This window comes from Vulpes lagopus, chromosome 24 (assembly GCF_018345385.1).
Source record: "Vulpes lagopus strain Blue_001 chromosome 24, ASM1834538v1, whole genome shotgun sequence".
Taxonomy (NCBI): domain Eukaryota; kingdom Metazoa; phylum Chordata; class Mammalia; order Carnivora; family Canidae; genus Vulpes; species Vulpes lagopus.
In genome coordinates, this window is record NC_054847.1 from 34382361 (window position 1) to 34398762 (window position 16402).

The 16402-nt window shown below is 39.4% G+C and overlaps 1 protein-coding gene across 1 annotated transcript in view; it reads right to left on the minus strand.

Moving 5' to 3' along the window:
* Nucleotides 1–9468: 9468 nt before the first annotated feature.
* FAM210A (family with sequence similarity 210 member A) overlaps nucleotides 9469–16402 on the minus strand; it is a 34487-nt gene continuing 27553 nt past the window's right edge. Inside the window, exon 4 of the mRNA XM_041739784.1 lies at nucleotides 9469–16291. Within this exon, the coding sequence (XP_041595718.1) occupies nucleotides 16058–16291 (234 nt within the window). The 3' untranslated portion in view covers nucleotides 9469–16057. The remainder of the gene's footprint in view (nucleotides 16292–16402) is intronic.

Genomic DNA, 16402 nt, shown 5'->3' on the forward strand with positions numbered 1-16402 from the left:
CGTGAGGTTGTTTCAGTGTCACGTGTCTGTTGGGACTTCAGCATCTGTGAACCTCCTTGACCTCACTTTACACATGGACTTTTCTGAAGCATGAGGAATGCCAGGAGCTGCAGTTTCCATCATCTGAACCCGGCATCGTGGGGTGAAATGCAGCCTTGCCAAGGGCCTGGCAGGAAGCGTGCACATACACTCAGCTAGCTAGGAGCTCCCACAGAGCTTGGCCTGTGTGCAAAGCCACTCTCATGGAGTTGTACCGTGGCTACCGCGACCTGTATCTGCAAGCACCGAAGGTTCCAACAAGCTACACCAGCAAACAGAGTAAGAATGCTTTGAAGCTGAGTACGAAGGCCCATCTCCCCCACTGCATGGCCAGGTGACCCTAACTCCTCCTCACTGGCCATCTGCCGGGAGCTGCTACCTGGACGAGGGTACCGTTTGTCACTCCCATCTTTGGCATGGACTCCCAGGTGATTTGGCATCTGTTCCACTTCTGTGAGATTTCCTACTTCAATTAAAGGGCAGCACATATTTTGGATCCCACAGACCTACGTGGTTCAAATATTAGCCTTATCTCAAACTAATGTCTCTGATGGGCCATAGCTTTTCAATGCTACCTGTCCACCAGGAACACCCACTGGACAGACTGGGGGACAGGGTGTGCTTGCCATGCAGGACCCTCAATGAAAGGAGCTGCTATTGTTATAACATCCATGTTCTAGATTTAATTTAAAAGCATTTGCCCAGTTACTATAGACTTAGTACTTTATACCTTGGAATGCTGTCTTCACTCACAACTGTAGCTTAAAATGCCAGTGAAAGAAAGAGGCACCAGAGTAAATTAAAAGGGGAAATAAGAGTTTCTTAAGACAAACAAAAATGGAAACACAAAATACCAAAATCTACAGGATGCAGCAAAAGCAGTTCTTATAGGGACATTCATTGCAATAAATGCCCATATTAACAAATAAATAACTCACCTCTATGCCTTAAGGAACTAGAAAAGAACAAATTGAGCCCAAAGTTAGCCAAGGGAAGGAAATAATAAAAATCAGAGCAGAAATAATGAAACAGAAAACAGAAAAACAATAGAAAAGATTAACCAAACTAAGAGTTGGCTCTTGGAAGGGATAAAATGAAATTGACAAACCAAGGAAAAAAGAGAAAAAACAAATTAACAAAATTGTAAATGAGAAGGGAAACTGATAGCACAGAAATTCAAACAATCATAAGAGGCTATTACGAACAACTGCATGCCAACAAACTGGATAACCTAGAAGAAATGGAAAAATTCTTAGAAACATACACAGTTCTAAGATAATCAGGAAGAAATAAGAAATCTGAACAGACCAACAGTAAGGAGATTGAAACAGTAATTAAAATTACTGATTTCTTTTCTTTGTCCCAATAAAGAAAAGCCCAGGACCAGATGGTTTCGCTGGTGAATTTTACCAAACATTTAAAGTATTAACTCCAATTCTTCTCAAACTCTTCCAAAAAACTGAAGATGAAGGAATACTCCCAAACTTATTTCACAAGACAAACATTACCCTAATACTAAAGCCAGATAAGGACACCAGTAGAAAATAAAACTAGAGGTCAATGTCCCTGATGAAGAGAGATGCAAAACTTCTCAAGATATTAGTAAATGAATTCAGCAGTACTAAAAGGATCATTCTCCATGATGAGGTGGGATTTATCCCTGTGATGCAAGGATGGTCCAACACAAGCAAATTACCTACTCTCACTACTATTCAACACAATACTAGAGGCCCTATTCAGAGCATCCAGGCAAGAAAAAGAAATAAGTTATTAGAATTGAAAAGGAAGGGGATGCCTGCATGGTGTGGTCACTTGAGTGTCTGACTTGATGTCAGTTCGGGTTGTGCTTGGTTCAGAGTCCGCTTGAGATACTCTCTCCCTCTCCCTCTGCCTTCCTGCTCATGCTCACTCACTGTCTCTCCCTCCCTCCCTCTCTCTCTCCCAAAACAAATAAATAAACAAATCTTTAAAAAAAGGAAGAAGTAAAATTGTCTCTATTTGCAGATGCTCTGATTTTATATACAGAGAATCCTAAAGTCTCAACCAAAAACATTGTTTGAACTAATGAACAAATTCAGTAAAGGTACAAGATATAACATTAACATACAAAATCAGTAGCATTTCTATATACTTACAATGAATTTTCTAATATTAACAATGAATTTTCTGAAAAAATAATAAAGAAATTGATCCCGTTTATAACTTCATCAAAAACAATACTAAGGAATAAGAAATAAATTTAACCAAGGACATAAAAGATCTCTACTCTGAAAACTATAAGACTGATATAATTATAAACTGATAAATTGAGGAAGACATTAATGAATAATATCCCATGTTCATGGATCAGAAGAATTAACATTGTTAAAATATCAATACTACCAGAAGCCATCTATAGATTCAATGCAATCCTTATCAAAATTCCAATGGTGTTTTTTATGTAAATAGAAAAAAAACCCACTCCTAAAATATATATGGAATCACAAAATAGCCCAAGAAATCCTGGGAAAGAACATAGCAGAAGGCACTACACCTCCTGATTTCAAGGCACAATATAAAGCTATAGTCATTAAAACAGTATGGCACTGGCATAAAAAAACAGGCCAATAAACCAATGGAACAGAATCAAGAGCCCAGAAATAAAGCCAAGAATATATAGTCAACTAGTATTTGACAAGAAAGTCAAGAATACACAACAAAGACAGACTTTTCAGTAAATGCTGCTGGAAAAACTGGACATTTACATGTGAAAGAATAAAACTTGACCTCTGTCTTATACCACTAACAAAAATTAATTCAAAATGAAAAAAAATTAATTCAAAATGGATTAAAGACTTATAACCTAAAATCATGAAATTCTTAGAAGATATAGGAAAAATCCTCATTGGTAGGGGACTTAGTAATGACTTTTTGGGAATCACACCTAAAGTGCAAGCAACATAAGATAAAAACAAGTGGGACTACATCAAACTACAAAGCTTCTGCACAGCAAAAGAAAACCATCAACAAAATGAAAAGAACCTACGGAATGGAAGAAAATATTTATAAGCCATATATCTGATAAGAGGTTAATATCCAAAATACATAAAGAACACCTATAACTCAATAACAAAGACAACCCAATTAGAAAATAGACAAGTGACATGAGTAAACGTTTCTTCAAAGAAGACATGAAAGGCCAATGGGCACATGAAAAGAGGCTCAACATCACTAGTTATTAGGGAAATGTAAATTAAGACCACAATGAGATACTACCTCACAATTGTTAGAATGGCTATCATCAAAAAGACAGGAGATAACAAATGCTGGCAAGGATATAGAGAAAAGGGAAACCTCATGCATTGTTCACGGGACAGTCAATCGGAGCAGCTACATGGAAAATTGTATGGAGAATCCTCAAAAAACTAAAAAGAGAAGGGAAGGGAGTTCAGGAGGCAAGATGGTGGCAGAGTAGGGGTCCTTGATTGATCTGGTCCCCCCAACTTACCTTGATAACTTTCAAACCATCCTGAACACCTATGATTTCAACCTGAGATATAAAGAGAGAAGAGCTGGAATGCTACAGAGAGAAAAGCTATCTCTTCCACAAGGCAGGAAAACTAAAAAGAAGAAAGGCAAGGGAGGGGAGCCATGAAAGTCGCAGCAGGAAAGCAGTGGGGAGGACAAATGGGAACTTTAGAAATCTGGGCCCCAATGTCTTCCCTGAATGAAAAGTGCTCAGCAGGGAAATAGGACAGAAATGCAGGACAGCCAGTGAAGCCTCAATATACCCAAAGACACAGTCTGATCTCGGTAAAGGGCTGGAGCCCCACAACCCTCCGGGGCATTTGGGGGAAGCTGGTGGGTTACACGGGCCGGCTCCAGAGCTCCCTTTACCCTAAAGCCCACAAAGGACAGAGATGGCTCTAGGCCTGCCCCCAGGAGCATCTCAGCCAGGGTGGACTGGATGACTGTGGTTAATTACTCTCAGGGAGCTCTTGGCTCCAGAGCTGGAGATCTGGCCACCGCATATTTTTTTCTCTTTTTTTCACCTTTCACTTTAGGAGGGTGGGGTGTGCTCTAGAGAGGCCTCACAGGGTAAACAGCTCAGACTGAGCCCAGCACCTGGCGAGGGACAGGACATCTCCACCCAGGCACAACACTCCTGAGAATCACCACAGCAGGCCCCTCCCCAGAAGAACTGCTGGAAGAACAGGGGAAGAGCAAGTTTACTGAACAAGCAGCACTGGAAAACTCCAGGACCGAGGAAAAATAGCATATAGAACTAGACTTTTTTTTTTTCCATTATGATTCGTTATTTCAGGTTAAAAATTTGCAATATTTTTTCTCTTTTCTTGCCTTAACTACAATATTTTAACAACTCTTTGTTTTTAAGCTTTTTCCCTTTTGACTTTCATATTTCTACAGTTACATGTCTTAGATGTAATATAGAATATTTCTGAGCCATACTGGGTCACAAATCTTTCATTTTTCAACGTATTCAATTTAATTTTGGTAGATACATGAGTTATAGGTTTTTGGTTTTTGTTTTTTTCTGACTCATTTTGTTTTATACTGGTGTAAGTTAGTACCTTCTAACACACAGACCAAAATACAACCAGAACCAAGTGGAACACTCTGTTGTTTCCTTCATGAGACTATATTCTCTCTTCCTTCCCATTCTGCCCCATTCTTTTATCTTGTTTTTGTGGTTGATGTTGGGTCTTTATGTAAGTGTTGCTGGTTTATATAAATTTGGAATTGAGCATCTTCTAACATACAGAACAAAATACACTCAGAACCAAGAGGATCACCCTGTAGGTCCAGACAGGACCTATTATATTGTCTCTCCAATATTCCCCATCCTTTTTTGTTTGTTTGTTTTTTATTTTTATTCTTATTATTTTGTTTTAAAACTTGTTTTTCACTTTAGTGGTCCTATTATTTTGCTCTCTTTTACTTTTTTATTTTCTGGTCTCTGACATCTTTGGAATTATCTGGGGTGTATTTACTGAGGTCATCATTGATATTTTTTACTCTGCTCGCTCATGCAGAGACTCTGCACTGAATAAAATGACTAGAAGGAAGAATTCACCACAAAAGAAAGAACCAGAAGCAATTCTCTCTGACACAGAATTGTGGAAAATGGATTTAAATACCACATCAGAAATACAATTCAGAAGTATAAAACTAGTGGTGGCTCTGGAAAAAGACATAAAGGATTCTAGAAACTTACTGCAGAATAGAGATCGAATCAGGCCTAAATAAAAAGAAAATACTTTAACTGAGATACAGTCTAAACTAGATGCTCTAACTGCAAGGTTAATGAGATGGAAGAAAGAATGACAGAGAAGATAAGTTGATGGAAAGGAAGGAAGCTGAGGGGAAAAAAAATTAACAGCCCATAAGGAAAGGCTGAGGAAAATAAATGATAGTTTGAGAAGGAATAATATACGTCTAATTGGGATTCCAGAAGAGGCTGGGAGAGAGAGAGAGGACCACAAAGTATATTTGAACAAATTATAGATGAGAACTTCCCTAAACTGGGGGGAAGCAGGCATCCAGATCCAAGAGATAGAGGGGACCACACAAAGAAATCAATAAAAACCATTCAACACCTTGACATGTAATAGTGAAACTTGCAAATTTCAAAGATAAAGATAAAATCCATAAAGCAGCAAGAGATAAGAGATTCTTAACTTATATGTGGATAAATATCAGATTAACAGCAGACTCTCCACAGAGACCTGGCAAGCCAGAAAGGGCTGGCAGGATATATTCAGGGTCCTAAATGAGAAGAACCTGCAGCCAAGGATACTGTATCCAGCAAGGCTGTCATTCAGAATAGGTAAAGAGCTTCCAAGATAGGCAGAAATTGAAAGAACATGTGACCACCAAACCAGCTCTGCAAGAAATATTAAGAGGGACCCTGCAAAAGAAAGAGGAAGCCCACGGAAACAATCCACAAAAACAGGGACTGAGTAGGTATTACAATGACACTAAATTTGTATCTTTCAATAGTTACTCTGAACGTGAATGGGCTAAATGATCCCATCAAAAGACACAGGGTTTCAGACTGGATAAAAGGGCAAGACCCATCTACCTGCTGTCTACAAGAGACTTCTTTTAGACCTAAAGACACCTACAGCCTGAAAATGAAAGGTTGGAGAACCATTTACCATTCAGTGGTCCTCAAAAGAAAGCATACCATATATTTAGATTTTTAAAACAAAGACTTTACTAAGAGATGAAGAGGGACACTATATCATACTTAAAGGGTCTATCCAACAAGAAGACCTAACAGTCATGAACATTTATGCCCCTAATGTGGGAGCTGCTAAATATATTAATCAATTAATAACCAAAGTAAAGACATACTTAATAATTCACTAATAGTAGGAGACTTCAACATGGCACTTTCAGCAAATGACAGATATTCTAAGCACAACATCACCAAAGAAATAAGGACCTTGAATGATACACTGGACCGTATAAATTTCACAGATATATAAACATTTCATCCTAAGGCAACTGAATATGCATTCTTCTGAAGTGCACATGGAACTTTCTCCCAGAATAGACCACATACTGGGTCACAAATCAGGTCTCAACTGATACCAAAAGATTGAGATTGTCCCCTGCATATTTTCAGACCACAATGCTTTGACACTAGAACTCCTGGCTTCCCAGGGGAATTCTATCAAATGTTTAAAGAAGAAACAATACCTATTCTACTAAAGCTGTTCCAAAGGATAGAAAGGGACGTAATACTTCCAAACTCGTTCTATGAGGCCAGCATCACCCTAATTCCAAAACCAGACAAAACCCCACCAAAAAGGGGAATTATAGACCCATATCCCTGATGAACACAGATGCAGAAATTCTCAACAAGATACTAGCCAATAGAATCCAACAGTACATGAAGAAGATTATTCACCATGAGCAAGTGGGATTGACCCTGGCATGCAAGGCTGGTTCAACACTTGTAAAGAAATCAATGTGATAGATCACATCAATGAGAGAAAAAACAAGAACCATATGATTCCCTCAATAGATGCAGAGAAAACATTTGATATAATACAGCATCCATTTCTGATCAAAACTCTTCAGAGTGTAGGGATGGAGGGAACATTCCTCAACATCTTAAAAGCCATCTACGAAAAGCCCACAGCAAATATCATTCTCAATGGGGAAACACTGGGAGCCTTTTCCCTAAGATCAGGAACACGACAGGGATGTCCACTCTCACCACTGCTATTCAACATAGTCCTAGAAGTCCTAGCCTCAGCAATCAGGCAACAAAAAGAAATAAAAGGCATTCAAATTGGCAAAGAAGAAGTCAAACTCTCCCTCTTTGCCGATGACATGATATTGTCCATAGAAAACCCAAAAGATTCCACCCCAAAATTGCTAGAACTCATACAGCAATTCGTCATTGTGGCAGGATACAAAATCAATGCCCAGAAGTCAGTGGCATTTCTATATACTAACCACGAGACTGAATAAAGAGAAATTAAGGAGTCAATCCCATTTACAATTGCACCCAAAAGCATAAGATACCTAGGGATAAACCTAACCAAGGAGGTAAAGGATCTATACCCTAAAAACTACAGAACACTTCTGAAAGAAATGGAGGAAGACACAAAGAGATGGAAAAATATTCCATGCTCATTGATTGGAAGAATTAATATTGTGAAAATGTCAATGTTACCCAGGGCAATGTACACATTTAGTGCAATCCCTATCAAAATACCATGGACTTTCTTCAGAGAGTTAGAACAAATAATCGTAAGATTTGTGTGTAATCAGAAAGGACCCCGAATAGCCAGGAAAATATTTAAAAAGAAAACCAGAGCGGGGGCATCACAATGCCACATTTCAGGTTGTCCTACAAAGCTGTGGTCATCAAGACAGTGTGGTCCTGGCACAAAAACAGACACATAGATCAATGGAACAGAATAGAGAATCCAGAAGTGCACCCTCAACTTTATGGTCAACTAATATTCGACAAAGCAGGAAAGATCATCCACTGGAAAAAGGACAGTCTCTTCAATAAATGGTGCTGGGAAAATTGGGCAGCCACGTGCAGAAGAATGAAACTAGACCACTCTCTTTCACCATACACAAAGATAAACTCAAAATGGATGAAAGATCTAAATGTGAGACAAGATTCCATCAAAATCCTAGAGGAGAACACAGGCAACACCCTTTTGAGCTTGGCCACAGAAACTTTTTGCAAGACACATCCATGAAGACAAGGGAAACAGAAGCAAAAATGAATTATTGGGACTTCATCAGGATAAGAAGCTTCTGCACAGCAAAAGAAACAGTCTACAAAACTACAAGACAACCTACAGAATGGGAGAAGATATTTGCAAATGACGTATCAGATCAAGGACTAGTATCCAAGATCTATAAAGAACTTATCAAAGTCAACAGCAAAGAAACAAACAATCCAATCATGAAATGAGCAGAAGACATGAACAGAAATTTCACAGAGGAAGACATAGACATGGCCAACAAGCACATGAGAACATGCTCCGCATCACTTGCCATCAGGGAAATACAAATCAAAACCACCAAGAGATCCCACCTCACACCAGTGAGAATGGGGAAAATTAACAAGATAGGAAACCACAAATGTTGGAAAGAATGTGGAGCAAGGGGAACCCTCCTGCCCTGTTGGTGGGAATGTGACCCGGTGCAGCCACTCTGGAAAACTGTGTGGAGGTTCCTCAAAGGGTTAAAAATAGACCTGCCCTACGACCCAGCAATTGCACTGCTGGGGATTTACCCCAAAGATACAGATGCAGTGAAACGCCAGGACACCTGCACCCCAATGTTCATAGCAGCAATGTCCACAATAGCCAAACTGTGGAAGGAGCCTCGGTGTCCATCGACAGATGATGGATAAAGAAGATGTGGTTTCTGTATACAATGTGATATTCCTCAACCATGAAAATAAGAAATCTTGCCATTTGCAATGATGTGGATAGAAACAGAGGTACTATGCTAAGCGAAACAAGTCAGTCAGAGAAAGACAATTATATGATTTCATTTATTTGTGGAATTTAAGAAACAAAACAGAGGAACATAAGGGATTGGAGGAAAAAATAAAAGAAGACAAAATTAGAGACGGAGACAGACCATACGAGACTGTTAATAATAGGAAACAAACTGAGGGTTGCTGGAGGGGAAGTGTCCTGGAAGATGGGGTAACCAGGTGATGGCATTAAGGAGGGCATGTGATGTGATGAGCATTGGGTGTTACATACAACTGATTAATCACTGAACTCTGCCTCTAAAATAGATAATACACTATATATTCATTGATTTTATTTATTTTTTAAATATTTTATTTATTCATTTATGAGAAAGAGAGAGACAGAGGCAGAGACACAGGCAGAGGGAGAAGCAGGTTCCATGCAGGGAGCCCGATGTGGGACTCGATCCCGGGTCTCCAGGATCACCCCCTGGGCTGAGGGCGGCGCTAAACTGCTGAGCCACCCGGGCTACCCCATTAATTGAATCTAAATAAAATTTTTTAAAATGTACAAACTTCCAGTTGTAAGTTAAATAAGCACTAGGGATGAGTAGTAGCTAACCCTACCTTGTGATACATAGCATCGTCGTTAAGGGAGTAAATCCTAAGGTTTCTCATCACAATCTTTTTAAAACATTTTTTATCTATGTGAGAAGATGGAGTTAACTGAACCTAATGCAGGCATCATTTCACAATATATGCAAATCAAACCACTATGCTGTACAGCTTAAACTTATACAGTAGTGTATGTCAATTATTTCTCAGTAAAACTGGAAACAAAAATTCAGATGTTAGTGCTCCACAGCAATTTGTACAATTTAGATTCGAAGAGTCCAATGTCAAAGTAAAGACTTAATTACCAGGCCTAAAACTTCCTTCCCATAGATTTTAAGTAAAATACATTTCCCTCTTCGTTATTGTTGCCATATACAGATTTTTATGCTTTAATGAACCACAGTGCGGGGTTGGGAGCAGGGTGTGTATGTGTGTCTTAACCTTAGAAACAATGTGAAAATGCAAAGAGAAAATAGTTTAAAAAATATTTTCCCTCGTTGCCCCCCTCCCCTCATCCTTTTTCCTCATCTGGCTTTCTTTTTAGGTTAGGGAGCAGCTAGTGCTGATTTGGGCTCTGTTACTTCAGCATTCTTTTTACTTCCCCCGTTTTGTCCTGAAGGAGACCCTCGATGAACCTCCAGCCCCCAAGGCCAGGACCTTGCACTTCAGGCACCCCTGCCTTTCTGCATCTAGAACCCATGCCATAGCCTTCACTGTTCGTCCCTAACAGGGGCATGATCACACTCCTCCAGAATGCGGCCCACGGACACTCAGGCTTTGCCTTACTGTCAACCTCCTTGAAGCCTCGGATGAGCATGTGTATTCTCCATTTCCACTCTGAGGTTTCTTTCTCCATCAGCCAGTCTCCGCCTGCAAGTGCTTCAGCCAAGCACAGCTACAGAGGAGGGGAGGCAAGATGTGGCGACCCACCCAGATGGGGTGCTGCCCACGAACAGGAACATATTTGGTTCTCATCATCCTTGCTGATTAGCCATGAAGTGCTCATGCAAGCTACATGAGTGACGGGGATGCAAGGCAAATGCAGCAAAGTTTAGCCCATCAGGTCCCTTAGACAGGTCTCCCTGCGCAGAACACGAGTAACAAGACAACACTGAAGACTACAGCTGTTCTCTGTGTCACCTCGCCGTACCGCACAGCTGCTCACCAGGGCGTGACATGCCGGGGTTTAAGTCTGGTCGCATTTCCTTGGGACTCAGTGAAGCCAACCTCTTTCCTTTGGTGAAACCTGATCATTCTTAATCAGGGATATGCTAAACTTCTCAGTGCTAAAATTTCCCATAAATTCCAGCTTCTGATGGCTTCAGATGTTCCAGTGACTGGCCTCAAGTAAATGGAAAATTCCAATCTGAGTTGGCTCAAGCGTGCCACAGACACAGGCTCACACATCATGGCCACTAACGGGACCCTCCACATAGGAGCAGTGGGAAAACGCAAACTCCCTTTTTGCCAAAGGGGCAATGGGACAATTTCCTGAGGTCAAATCCTCTTAGGATATATGAAAGATTAAATGTGCAGATATATAAAGACTAGATCTAATTACCAAGTTTTAATTACTTGCTCTCCAGTATGGATTTAGGTGTTTGAAAATAGCTACTAACAGCTGCTTTGCCAAGGTCAACCCAGATAGCAAGAAGACGCCAGCACTGACTGGCCCTGGACAAACCTCATGTCACAGGCTAGGGAAGTGATGTTGGAGCATGGGAAACGAAGCAGTATCTTCTCTCTGTAGCTGTACATGAGAGAACAGGATAGGTACTTTCTTCCCTTCCTACCACTCTAAAGAGAAAAGGATGAAAGTAGTAGACTGTGAGCAATTTAAAGAAAAATTAGAAGGTTAAAAGCCCAAAGAAGATGGAAAACACCAGCAGAAGAGACAGGCAAAGAATGTTAATAAATTGGCTTCAGCTCCAAAAATACAAAGAATTTCAAAGGACCCAAAGCATGGACTTACTTTATTTTCATGCCTGGCATAAGCAGAAAAAAAAAAAAAAATCAAATACACTGGAAATTGGGATCTGAATTCCAGACCCAGTTCTCCTCCTCTCCTTTCTTCAACTAAAAGTATTGGTCTCAGTTCTAAAATGATCCACTAAAGGCAAAATTCTATATAAATTCTCTGCAAGCCTAGGGTGTACAACTCAGAACTCATTACTCTAAAATGCTTTTAAAATAATGCAGTTACCAAACGGTCTAGATTTCTCAACAAAAGTTGCATTAGATTTTGCAGACAAGTGTTTGATGATTATTTCCAACTTTTTGGGGAAAGTACTAATACTTGTCCCTTATTTCTGAACCAAAAGAAGTAATAATTAAGTTACAATCCACTATATCCTGCATCCTCTTTAATAGAATAAAAAGTGCCAGTTGGTGGAGCACCACAGCAACAAGCTCTGTAATATTATCTCCAGAGGTCGCTGGAGGGCAGTCAGAGCCATCATATTAGAGGACTTCACAGACCCTGCTTTTGGCACCGTTAGCGTAAGGAGAATGAAAACAGCCACTATTCTCAGAGAAGGACAGCAATGGTGACAATTAAGTAGTCACCATTTTAAGTGTCCAAAGAAAATGCTGACCCAGATTCAATAAAACACAAATCAAAATACACTTCAATAATTACAGAATCTTAAATCTAGTACTTGGAAGTTCATAAAAGGTCATTACAACTGAAATACTTGTGCATGGAGAGAAAATGCTGTATGTTTATGTTTTCTTTTTTTTTTTTTTTAGATTTAAAAATCTAATTTGGTTTTAAGGAGCTAAAACATCTATTGGTAAAAGAGACAATACAGATTTGCCACAATTTCCTATGCCATATGCTTAGGGTAATGTCTACGGAACTATCACAATACAGTAAGAGGCTCTCACCATGTACGTGATAGAAAAGTCTGGGAACTGCAAGCTTGCCATCCCACTCTTCCTGAAGCTGGGCCACGTGGGCCTGCCCACCAGAGACGGCGGAGGAGTCCGGCCTGTGCTCCACAGAGAACCAGGCAGGCGTGCATGCACACTCACAGTTTTCTGACCTTTAAACTGATCAGAATTCAAAACAGAAGAAGCTGGGCAGATGGAGGCAGAGGGAATGAAAGAAGAAAGGCTCCACGCAACCTGCGTTTTCAGGCTGAATGCAGGATATACTTAGGCAGCACGTGGAGAGTCTTTTAACTGTCTCCCAACTTCTGCCGTCACAGACCATGTTGTCCCGGAGAAAACACGATGTGGAAAACACGCCCTGAGAAGACTCTTGGCTGTTGCGCACTTCCCCACTGTGGCATCACGTCACCAGAAAGGGTCCCAGAATCAAGATGCATTCTTTCTACTAAGCTCATGCTTATGGAAATAGCCAGATAACTGCCATGAGATAATTATGATCTGTAGTTATTATTGTTGGATATCGTCAGGGACCACAGCTTGATTTTCAAAGCCTAACCGTGGAGAAGCAAGACAAAGACTTGCTGTGACTAGTTAAAATGAACCCACGTGGCACAGACGTCACAAAAGAGAAATCTCAGAGGGGGAAAAATATACCCCAGTGGCCTGAAACAGCTCTTCCCCGATAGAAGTTATAAGCTCAAATTGCCTGATCTTTCAGGAATCAGAAGGCTGGATGGGGCCCGAGGCCAGTCAAGTGTCCAGGGAGAGTGAAGCCTTCAGTCTGCTGCGTGTACCTTTAGGTGTGTCAAGTATACACCTTGCTTCTTTTCGCCCAATGCATCTTCGGCCCAAACTATTAAGATCTTTCCAATTCCTGGAATTACCTTCTAAGATCACTAAAGTAGGACAGTCAATAGCTCTATTTCACCCTGGAGCATGAGGATCACAGTGGTATCTTTCATTTGTAAATAAAGGGGGGTATGTTTTGTAACAAAAAAATAAATATAAGACTACATTTGAAGGCATAATTTTATCATGTTCACTATTAGGAGAAAGGGAATTGCAATATATCTGTTCTCTTTCTCCTTTGTTGAAATCTAAACAGCACCCTACTGCATGCAAAAGATTCAGTAAAAGATTTGTTTAGTACAGCAAAAGGCTGGTTTTGCTATTATTCCTGAATACACGAAGTTTCTTGCCTAACCTATTTTTCATTTCAATTGCTAATTTGTGGAGCACACCCTTTCCACCCACTTTATAGGAGTTAAATCTCAGCCATAGCTCCCTCTTTATCTTGTTGACACATCCTACTTAAAGACATATGCATATCACATTGCTCTACTCACTCTCACAAGAACGTAGGGGCAAATTAATCCAAAGCATAAGGCTGACTGTAAATCCAAGGGAGTTTACTATATACAGCAAACTATATGGATTTACTGTGTGACATATCTATATGTCAGTGATTTGTTTAACCTGACACACATTACTACATTCTGTTAGCCTGCTAGTAATATTACAAACAACATGTTACAGGTGTCCCCCTTATAAGTCATGGGTAGCTTAAGACTAGGTTAGCAATATGCTAGCAACAGCATTTGATAGGATACAAATATTCCTGATGCCAAATAATGACAAAAGGACTCACCGCTTCAGAGACTATTTCACTAGAGAATTTCAAAGCACTCACATCAGCATCTCCTTTTCTATAACCGGATGGCAACAAAAACTCAAGTGGTGGATAGTCAGGAAAGAAAACTTTAGTCTCAGGATTATTAGTGACTTCTAAGAACCCCAACTTTATCCCTAAAGGAAAATATGCCCTGTGCAATGTGAAAAGTAAGTTATTTTAGAAGAGTTTCATTAGGTGTTAAAACACAGGCATAGTCTCAAGTGGTTAAAAAAACAAAAAACAAAAAACCCAAGAAATTTGTTAATATCTTAGCATTTAATGTCTGCTTAATAAGCAAGCTAAAACATGTCAACTGTTTTTAGATTTTAAAATGTGCTGTCAAGCTGAAATCCTGTGTTCAGCTGTGTATCAGGAGACCAAACCCTTCTCCGTGCTCAAGAGTGTGCGTGACAGAGAAAGGCACAGACTCCAATCACAGCATACTAATTCATAAAATGTCCCAATATAGTGATTAGATGCATCAAGAGTAAATTTAAATATTTCCTTTGAACTATTCTCCAAATTTGGCCATTAAATATTTAATACAAAGTCTATCCCAATAGCAGTGATCCCCCACAGGGTTGCTTCTGGAAGTCCCTCTGACATTTTGTCTTATCACATCATCCAAACAATGACACGTCTAGAAAGAGGCCACTCTGTTTTCCGAATATCAACTCAAGGATTAGAACTGAAGTAAAAGCAGTTAGAACCAAAGGAAACAGACACACACATTTTCAAACACACTCACAGAATCATGGCAACTCTCGTATCTGACAATGGCTGAATTTCATTCCAAGCAGATAATTTAATGATAGCTTTGCTAGTAAAAAAAAAAAAAAAGATTCAAGTAAAATGCTCAAGCATATTTCAATATAAGGGAAAAGGATCTCTCATTATAATTAAAGCTACAATTTAAAAATTTACTGCACAAGAAATCAACATTAACTCTGAAACAAAGACTAAGAGGATGTTGGCCTATGGAGACAAAGGTCTGCCACGTGGCAGGGGGTGTGAGTCGGCTCCCACACCTGTATCTGCTTGAGAACCACAAACTTGAATCATGGTTTAGGAATATTTGGATTTAACAATAAACTTAAAGTGTAATATTATTTTCACTTTTCCTCTGCAAAAGAGTTGAAGAGAACACAAATGATTCATGGTAGAGATTTATGTTGTAGGTGAAAAAGTACCATGTCCATATAGATTTGCTTTAAAAAACTTGATCATGACAAGTTTCAGGTAAAAATCATTTTTAAAGGGTCAATTTTTCATTTACATCTGACCAATACATCTTATTTACATACATAGGACTCAATTTTTATTCCATTTCCTTCATATAAAGTGTGTTATTTTAAATGTATATAACTGTTATATACCATTTTTTCAGAAACACTAAATATCCCCTCATTCACTGGCAGTTTTGACGATAATAGTTGGTCTCCACATTGAGAAATGAATATAGTTAAAAGCTCAAGGAAAAAGATGAAAATCCAGTGTTAACACCATGTGTAGGGCCACATCAGTCATTCAAGGAGTCAACGGCTTCATCTGCATAAGTTCTGGTTGCAATAAAACACAAAGCAAGTAGGATTCTGAAGACCCTGAAGAAGAGCTTTGACTTATGACATTAACCGCTGCTTAATGCTGTGATTGACGTTAAAATCTTATACTGGGTTCATTTTTCTCTTCAAAAAACACTGATTTTTCTAGTAATATTTAACTTTAAAAAGAAGGTATCTTAGGCCTTTAACCCTCAGAGAACTGGTATATTTAGGCAACTAACGAAAAAAAAAATAATCAGAAGCATGTATCTTTGTCCATAGTCTCCAAAGGGTTAAAGTGCAGAAATTGTTCTATCACCTGTTATATAAGGCACTCTATTCTACTTTTTTCTTAAAAGAAACTTTCTCTTTGGTTTCTTGTAATTTTTCAGTGAGTCTATCCTTTGTTTCTTCCATTTTTTCTGTGAGAAGCTCCTTGGTCTCTTCCATCCTGTCTTGTAGATACTCCTTAACAGGAGGCGGTGTTGACATGTAGCCCCGACTACGCAAATACTTCACAGTGAAGGAGGTTCCTCCCAAAGTCACAGTGTATCGGGCAGGTGTTGCAATCTGAGGGGAAAAGCAAAGGCAGGAGATCAACGGCTCATCAGGACTACTGTCTTAAGCAAAAACAATCTGAAATTAAAATTTTTAGTAACGACAAGAGTATAAATTACTTTA